This window comes from Myotis davidii, unplaced genomic scaffold (assembly GCF_000327345.1).
Source record: "Myotis davidii unplaced genomic scaffold, ASM32734v1 scaffold93, whole genome shotgun sequence".
Lineage (NCBI taxonomy): Eukaryota > Metazoa > Chordata > Mammalia > Chiroptera > Vespertilionidae > Myotis > Myotis davidii.
The window spans coordinates 1,180,154-1,189,363 of record NW_006292095.1 but is presented as its reverse complement, the minus strand read 5'-3'; the positions used below and the strand labels follow the sequence as shown (position 1 = coordinate 1,189,363).

The window sequence follows — 9,210 nt, the reverse complement described above, 5'->3', positions numbered from 1 at the left end:
CTTTCCCTTTTTCTCATTTGCTGTGCAGAAGCTGTTCACTTGCCCTTCGTTCTTCAGGGGGAATTGCTCTGTAAGTGTAAATTCAATGGGTTTATGGGAAGGGGTGTGTTCAGTGTCTTTCTGTGCCGCCATCTTGGACAGAAGTCTCAAATTGTGCCCAGGTTTTAAAGTATGGTATTGGGAAAGTGGTATTTAGAATTGCCTTACATTTTTATTATAAAGGAAACAGTTTCAGAATACATACTACAGTATTGTGTTTTCAAGTATTTTAATAATTCAAATGTTTTATCAATACAGTATATCTTAGTATTTTTTATTATTCTTTATAGTCTGATATAATAGGATGAATATTAATTTATTTGACTTTTAACTAGACATTTAAAAAAAACTTGGCTTTGCCACTTACTAGCTATGTAGACTTGGGCATATCTGTCTACCATAAGATGGTCTAATAGTATTATCTACTTTCTAGAATTTCAAAGGAATATTAAATGAATTAATATATGTAAAGTACTGAGAACATTGCCTGGCACAGAGATGCTATATAAGGTTTAGCTGTTATTACTTTTGTAGAGATAGAAGTGAGCCCTAGCTGGTTTGGCTCAGTGGATAGAGTGTCAGCACGCAGACTGAAGGGTCCCAGGTTCGATTCCAGTCAAGGGCACATGCCCGGGCTGTGGGCTCAGTCCCCATTAGGGAGTGTGCAGGAGGCAGCCAATCAATGATTCTCTCTCATCATTGATGTTTCTCTCTCTCTCTCTCTCCCTCTACCTTCTTCCTTGAAATCAATAAAAAAAAATATTTTTTTAAAAAATAATAATAATATAAAGAGAAAGAAGTGAGATGAAAATATTGGAAAGCCAAACCGTTTGTAGGTTTTATGTTTGTCTACCTAGAACAGATAAGAGTATCAACTGAATAGTTCTTAGAAGCAATAGACATTTAATGGGGAGAAGTAACTGTAAGAAGTTTGCATTGATCATAAGCTTTTCTAGCAATAACTAGTTGATATCATCAGGAAAAACTTCTATATAGTAAGTACTTAAAAAAATTTTTAAAGTACAATAGTCCCATCTTATCCACTGTTTCACTTTCTGCAGTTGCAGTTACCCACGGTCAGCAGCAGTCCAAAAATGTTAAAGGAAAATTCCAGAAATAAGTAATTAATCACTTCTAAATTGCAAACTATTCTGAGTAGTAGGATGCTACCTGGGACATGAATCATCCCTTTGTTCAGTGTGTCCACCCTGTGTACACTACCCACCCATTACTCACTTAGCAGGCATCTCAGTTATCAGATCGGCTGTCGCAGTATTGCAGTGCTTGTGTTCAGGTAACCCTTATTTTACTTAATAATGGCCCCGAAATGCAACAGTAGTGATGCTGGCAATTGGGATATGCCAAAGAAAAGCTGAAAGTGTTTCCTTTAAGTGAAAAGGTATGTATGCATAGGAAATAACATGGTATGTACTAGTTTAGGTTTTGGTACTATTCAGTTTCAGGGTCTTGGAATGTATCCACCATGGATAAGTGGGGACGACTGTAATATTAGGGACTCATAAGACAAAAACTTGTAAATTATACATTAATAATATTTTAATATATGGAGAGAGATAACATGTTTTTCATGGAGTTTTGTAAGAATGTCTTTTTCTGTTAAATTGTTACGTAATTTGAACTTGATTCCAATTTGAATTTTATGTAGAAGTGTTAATGATCAAGAGATTCCCAGAACATGTGAGAACAAAGTTTAACGAGGGAATATTTCCCATATTCAATGTTGAAATATGTTATAAACCTATACTAAGTAAAATAGCTTGGTACTGCTACAGCAAGTTACAAACAAACCAATAACACAAATGAAGATCCAGAAACCCAAGTGTATGTAAAGAGTGTATAACATGATAAAGGTGGTATTTATCTAATCAATAGAGAAAGGTTAAATTATTTGTTAAATGGTTTGGGGACAGTTGGTAAATATTTGGAAGGAAAAGTTAGATTCTTACATTACATCATATACCAAAATGAATTCCAGGGAAATTGAGAATTTTAATGTTAAAAATGAAACCATATAAATATTAACAGACCATATAGGATTAAAATGACAAAAACCTTTCTAATCATGTAGTAAAAGTGGAAACTATGTAGTATAAGATTTATCAATTGAATTACATAAAAACCAACTAAGAATTTCAGTACATTAAATACATAAAGATTATTAAAAGTAAATAATGATAAATATTTGTGACATTAGAGACAAAGAATCTTATAAATTTGAATGAGGGATTTATATTAAGTAAAACAAATTAAGAAATAAAAACAGTATTATCCACATTTGGGGAGATAAAAAGACCTGAACAGAAATAAGACTGGAGGGTGTACTATAAAATTGTTAATAGTGGTTGTCTATTTAGGTTAACACATGATTTTTCTATTTTTTGCTTTTCTGTATTCTGTAAATTTTCAACAAAGAATATAAATTTTATAATTAAAAATTTAAATAAATTACATCTGCTGTATTTTGACAAGTATTACTTGATGTCTAAATTTCTAAATAAAGGAACGGTAATTAGTTTTTATCTTTTCACTAGCCTTGGAACATTGGAATCCATTTTTTAGGATAATGAAAACTTAGAATTATAGTTCATGGTTACAAAAGTAGGAGACAAATTCAGGAAAAGTTTGTCCTCATGCTTTTTATTTCTGTTTACTGTACTAAGGAGATTTATTAGACAGTAAATAGTACTCTCTTGGTTTATTTTGTTTTGGTTACAGACTAGAAGCAGCCAAAGATGATTATCGAATACGCTGTGAAGAGTTAGAAAAGGAAATCTCTGAACTTCGGCAACAGAATGATGAACTAACCACTTTGGCAGATGATGCTCAGTCTCTAAAAGATGAAATAGATGTTCTTAGGTAAACAATCTTACCATCTTTGTACAGTGCCAGACCTCTCATCACCCAGAAACAGTTCTTCCACCAATGTTACAAGCTCTAGGATCTCTGGGCATAGTAGGATGTTCAACAGGTGGGCCAACCTGGATTTAGATCTCAGTGCCATCATTTATTTAACTTCCATGTAACCATTTTCTCATCTGTAACATGAAAATAATACACACACATACCTCAGATTTATATGTGGAGTTAGGTGAGTTTATATTTGTAAACACTTGGAACAGTCTGGCAAATAAGTGCTGTATGAATGTTTCTCAATAGAAGTTAATCTCTGACCATTACTTTTTACTTGTGTATCTCTGGAGCTTTTCTTATTACTACTCCTTTTCTTTAATTTTGAGTCCTGCAGTCACTTGGTCTTCCTTTTTCTCAAATACTGTCATATCTCACAAGGCTTCATCTCCTTAATGGACCTTTTTATCTTCACTTCAACTATTTGCTCACTAGGCACCTCACTCCCTATCACTTCATTTTTCCACCTTTGCCATTCTTGTATAATCTATCCTCTGTTAGATCATTCTAACCACTTATATTTTACACTTTTGCTCTGAATACTGAGAACAAATAGAGAAATTCACACAGTGATACAGTTTTGTCCTACTACAAATTAATAAGCTTACTCTTCACTGGGTTCTTACCACTGGTCCACCAGTCTGCTGCTCATCAGTAGATGGCTGTCTCCCATTTCTCTTCTAGGTATGACATATTTTCATAACTCTTCTCACCTGCATGCCTATCGCACCCCACCTCACCCATCCTTACGTTCAATGGATGACATTGTCTCCTGCTACATAGAGGAAAGAGGCCATGAACTGTGGAACTCTCCATGTCCTATATCTCCTGCACCTCCTGAATTCCCTGCATTCGCACTAATCTTTTCTTTTCTGCTTCTAGAAGATAGACTTGTTATTCTTCCTCCTGTCCAGTGCTAATTTCTTCTTCAGTGTTCTGGGTCTCAATGCTTCTTGCTTACACAGGGACTGTGTTACATGAATAATCATTTCTCTTCACATTTGAATCTTCCTCCTTAGCATATATGCATTTAGGTCTCTCTCATCTTAGAAAAAGGGAGAGACTTATTACTCTCTCCTTCCCTCCAGGAACAAATTTAGATTATACAGGGTAAAATTTGTGTTCTCTCCTTAATCCCCTAAAATTTGTCCCCATCTGCCCCAACTACTACACTGAAACAGCTGTTCTAATCGCCAACTTATATGGACACTGCACAGCTTATTTTGCTTTTTCTACCACTGCATGTGTGTCTGCTGGCTACACCCCCAACCCTTCTACCCCCTGCTACACACAGATTTGCTTTCCTTAAATTGTATAACATTTGTCATTACAATTTTTGCTGTAATTTGGTTATATTTTTTAACCTGAGCAGAAAAATTAACCTGGAATTATCTTTGATCTTATAATTTGGTTAGAATGTGTTATTATCTCACAATCCCTCTTGTTTTAGCACTATCTAAAATAGCTATATAACTGTGAATGTGTTTCTGATTTCCCATCTTATTCTAGACATTCTTCTGATAAAGTGTCTAAACTAGAGGGCCAAGTGGAATCATATAAAAAGAAGCTAGAAGACCTTGGTGATTTGAGACGGCAGGTTAAACTCTTAGAAGAGAAGAATACTATGTATATGCAGAACACTGTCAGTCTAGAGGAAGAGTTAAGAAAAGCCAATGCGGCTCGAAGTCAACTTGAGACATATAAGAGACAGGTAAAGAATTATAACAGTGTCCTGATGACATTTTCAAGCAGGTTCTCCCCTGGCTTTTCAAAAATCTACTGACTCGCTTTTATGGTCTTCTGATTTTTACCTTTGAAACTTAGTTCTTCTCCAGGGCTTACTGACTGGTCTCTATAGCAGATCCTTTTATTGCTTTTTATTTTTAAATTTATTATATAATACTTAAATATGCAACAATAAAAAAATAATACATGTGTCCATGCTTAAAAAATAAAACATGTTCTTCCCCTCATTATAGTAACCGCTATGCTGTTTGTGGTTTCCTTCCTATGCATCTCTCTAGTCCAGCGATTTTTCAACCTTTTGCCTCTCATGGCACACATAAAGTAATTATTAAAATTCTGCGGCATGCCAAAAAATATATTTTTTGCTGATCTGACCGAAAAAAAGGTATAATTTTGATTCATTCACACCAGACAGTTATTGTTGTGTTGGCTATTGTCAGTTTTTTATTTGACAGTCTAAGGGGGAAAAAGTCAGTGACCCTTTTTTTTGTCAGTCATTGCATATTTTAAAAGCTCTTGGGGCACACCGGTTGAAAATCACTGCTCTATTCTTTGTTTTGGTTAATCCTCACTCGAGGATATTTTTTCCATTGATTTTTAAGAGAGGGAGGGATGGGGTGAGAGATAGAGAGAAATATCACACATCGATTAGTTGCCTCTAGCATTAGCCCCAATTGAGGCTGGGGATCAAACCTGCAACCCATATGTGCCCTTGATGGGGGATTGAACCCTACACCCTTCAGTGCTCAGGGGACATGTTAGCGATTGAGCAACACTGGCCAGGGCACTACTGCTCTATTCTTTTGCTGCATATGTATATTTATTCACTAGAGGCCCGGTGCACAAAAATTTGTGCACTCGGAGGGGTCCCTCAGCCCGGCCTGTGCCCTCTCGCAGTCTGTGACCCCTTGGGGGATGACCACCTGCTCCCCGGGGGGGGATTGGGCCTAAGCTGGCAGTCAGACATCCCTCTGGCAGCCTGGGAGCCCATTTGCATATTACCCTTTTATTATTTAGGATATGTGTATAGGATTAAATTTATAGCATTTTGACACATTTTAAGGCTACCCAGGGTAAAAGTAGGTTTACAGTTGTTGAGTACTTGAGGTAGTTTATTCTTGTATTATTCATTAACTAGAGGCCCGATGCACGAAATTTGTGCAAGAGTAGGCCATCTTTCTCCTGGCTGCCGGCACTGGCTTCCCTCCAGCTGTCTGGACCCAGGCTTCCCTCCGGCCACCAGCAGGCACCTGGGATCTGGGCTTCCCTCACAGCTGATCTAATTAGCATATTATGCTTTTATTATTATAGATTATTGTATTATTTTCCATACAAGCAACTGTAAACCTGCTTTTGCTCCACCTTATATAAATTATAAAGTGAAAGAACTCTACTATAATTTAGTTTTGCTCAGTAGTATATTTGTGAGATTTGTTTATGTTGATAGGTATATACTAGTACAGCGGTTCTCAACCTGTGGGTCACGACCCCTTTGGCGATCAAATGACCTTTTCACAGGGGTCGCTTAAGACCACCCTGCATATGAGATATTTACATTACGATTCATAACAGTAGCAAAAGTGCAGTTATGAAGTAGCAACGAAAATAATTTTATGGTTGGGGTCACAACATGAGGAACTGTATTTAAAGGGCCAGAATGTTGAGAACCACTGTACTAGTAGCTTTCTCCCATTCATTCGTACTGCTGTATAGTATCTTATTAAATGACTATAACAGTGATGGCGAACCTATGACATGTGTGTCAGAGGTGACGCGTGAACTCATTTTTTTGGTTGATTTTTCTTTGTTAAATGGCATTTAAATATATAAAATAAATATCAAAAATATAAGTCTTTGTTTTACGATGGTTGCAAATATCAAAAAATTTCTATATGTGACACGGCACCAGAGTTAAGTTAGGGTGTTTCAAAATGCTGCCATGCCAAGCTCAAAAGGTTCGCCACCACTGGATTATAACATAATTTATCCATTTTCCTTTTGAAGGACAGAATGTTTCAACTTTTTATTTTATATTACAAGAAATGCCACTGTGAATAAATGGTATTGAACATTACCTGTTTTATATATATGTGAAAGTTTTACAACTGAATGGAATTTCTCCCATAGAATATGTTCATTTAACTAGATACTTCCCAATTATTTTCCAAAGTGATTGTATTATTAGCAAGAAATTTGCATGATTTTTCCCACTCCACATCATCACTAACAATAATACTTCAAACTTCAAATTTTGACAATTGGGTAGATATAAAATGGTCTCTTTACACTTTGTTTTCCATTACCCTAATTACAAATATATTTACTGATCACATTTCTTTTGTGAATTGCCTATTTTTATCTTAGAATCATTCTAAAAATTGGATTATGAATGTTCTTTCTATGTTTTTGAAATTAATTTTTTTATACATGTAATATTTCCTACCAATCTGTGACCTATCCTTTTTACCTTTTTGAGATTGGTAATTTTAATATAATGAATTTTAAATATCTTTTTATGATGTATGTTTGTTATTCCCTTGTTTAAAAAATCACTTCCTACAGAAGGATATAAGACTGATCTCTATTTTCTTAACAAAGATTTAACTTTGTTTTGCACATTTATGTCTTTAAGCTACATTTTTGTGTAGGGCGAAAGCTTAGGGATACTTTGGACAAGCAGGCAACCTAGCAGCACTTACGAATAGTTTCCTCCACAGTCTACAAGTCTAACTTATCATATACCTAAATTTCCAGGTAATATGTGGGTTTGTTTCTGGGCACTCTCTTCTACTTTATTGGTCTATTTGTCTTTTCTTACACCAGTACCTCACAGTCTTATTATCTATAGATTTTTAGTAACTTTGATATTTGGTATTACAGCACCTTGCTCTTTTTCAAAATTATCTATTCTTAGACCTTTTCTTTCCCTCTATACCCAAAACTTTTTGGGAATTGGAATTACATTGATTCTGTTGATCAATGTAAAGGAAAATTAAATCTTTATGGCAATAATATTCCTATCAGTGAATATAATATCTTTCCATTAAGTTTTTTTCTTAATAAATCTTTATTGTTCAGATTATTACAGTTGTTCCTCTTTTTTCCCCCCATAGCTCCCCTCCACCTGGTTCTCACCCCACCCTCTGCCCTTACTCCCCGCCCTCCCCCCCTTCCTCCTCCATAGGTGTATGATTTTTGTCCAGTCTCTTTCCACACTCCCCACACCCCTTTTCCCCCAAGAATTGTCAGTCCACTCCCTTTCTATGCCCCTGATTCTATTATATTCAGCAGTTTATTCTGTTCATCAGATTTTTTATTCACTTAATTTTTAGATTCGCTTGTTGATAGATATGTATTTCTTGTTACTTTGGTGTTCATAATTTTTATCTTTACCTTTTTCTTCTTCCTCCTCTTCTTAAAAAATACCCTTCAGCATTTCATATAATACTGGTTTGGTGGTGATAAACTCCTTTAGCTTTTTCTTATCTGTGAAGCTCTTTATCTGACCTTCAATTCTAAAAGATAGCTTTGCTGGGTAGAGTAATCTTGGTTGTAGGTTCTTGCTATTTACTGCTTCTCCCTTGTAGGTAACTGACTTTTCCTCTTGCTGCTTTTAAGATTCTCTCCTTGTCTTTAATCTTTGGCCTTGTAATTATGATGTGTCTTGGTATGGGCCTCATTGGGTTCTTCTTGTTTAGGACTCGCTGTGCTTTTCAGACTTGTAAGTCTGTTTTTTTTCACCAGGTAGGAGAAGTTTCCTGTCATTATTTCTTCAAATAGGTTTTCAATATCTTTCTCTCTCTCTTCTTCTGGCACCCCCATAATTCGGATGTTGGTACGCTTAAAGTTGTCCCAGAGGTTCCTTACACTATGTTCATATTTTGGGATTGTTTTTGCTTTTCCAGCTGGGTGTTTTTTGCTTCTTTTTATTTCAAATCTTTGACTTGATTCTTGCGGTCCTCTAGTCTGCTGTTGGATCTCTGTATATTATTCTTTATTTCAGTCAGTGTATGCTTAATTTATAGTTGGTCCTTTTTCATATCCTTGAGGGTCTCACTAAATTTCTTAGAGGTTTCTAGAGGTTTCTGAGGATGGATGCTCTGGCTATAACTGCCCTGAAGGCAGAGCCATGTGGACATTTCCTAATTCTCACACAAACTAAGCAACACAGAAGATGGCAAGAAAAACCTTATAACTGTGGTTTTGAACTCTATATCCAGTAGTTTGCTTTCCTCCATTTCTGTCATTTGTGACCTGTTTCTTTGTCTCCACATTTTGGCTGGTTCCTTGTGTTGGTAGAGTGGTTTTGTGTGCTAGGTGTCTTATAGGGCCCAGGGGCTCAGCCTCCCCAATTACCTGAGGTGGACACTCTTGGTACACCCCCTTGTGGGCTGTGTGCACAGTCTTGTTGTAGTTAAGCCTTGATTGTTATAGGTATCACTGGGAGGAATTGACCAATTGGCTGTGAGAATCAGCTGTGTCTACAGTGGGAGAACT

At 36.0% G+C, this 9,210-nt stretch overlaps 1 protein-coding gene across 3 annotated transcripts in view; it reads left to right on the top strand.

The window, feature by feature from the left end:
• Positions 1-9,210, top strand: part of HOOK3 (hook microtubule-tethering protein 3) — an 88,982-nt gene that overhangs the window by 38,016 nt on the left and 41,756 nt on the right. For all 3 annotated transcript variants that reach the window (XM_015565180.1, XM_015565179.1, XM_015565181.1), the window contains exons 9-10: positions 2,776-2,916; positions 4,477-4,678. In XM_015565180.1, coding sequence (XP_015420666.1) covers positions 2,776-2,916; positions 4,477-4,678 — 343 coding nt within the window. The remainder of the gene's footprint in view (positions 1-2,775; positions 2,917-4,476; positions 4,679-9,210) is intronic.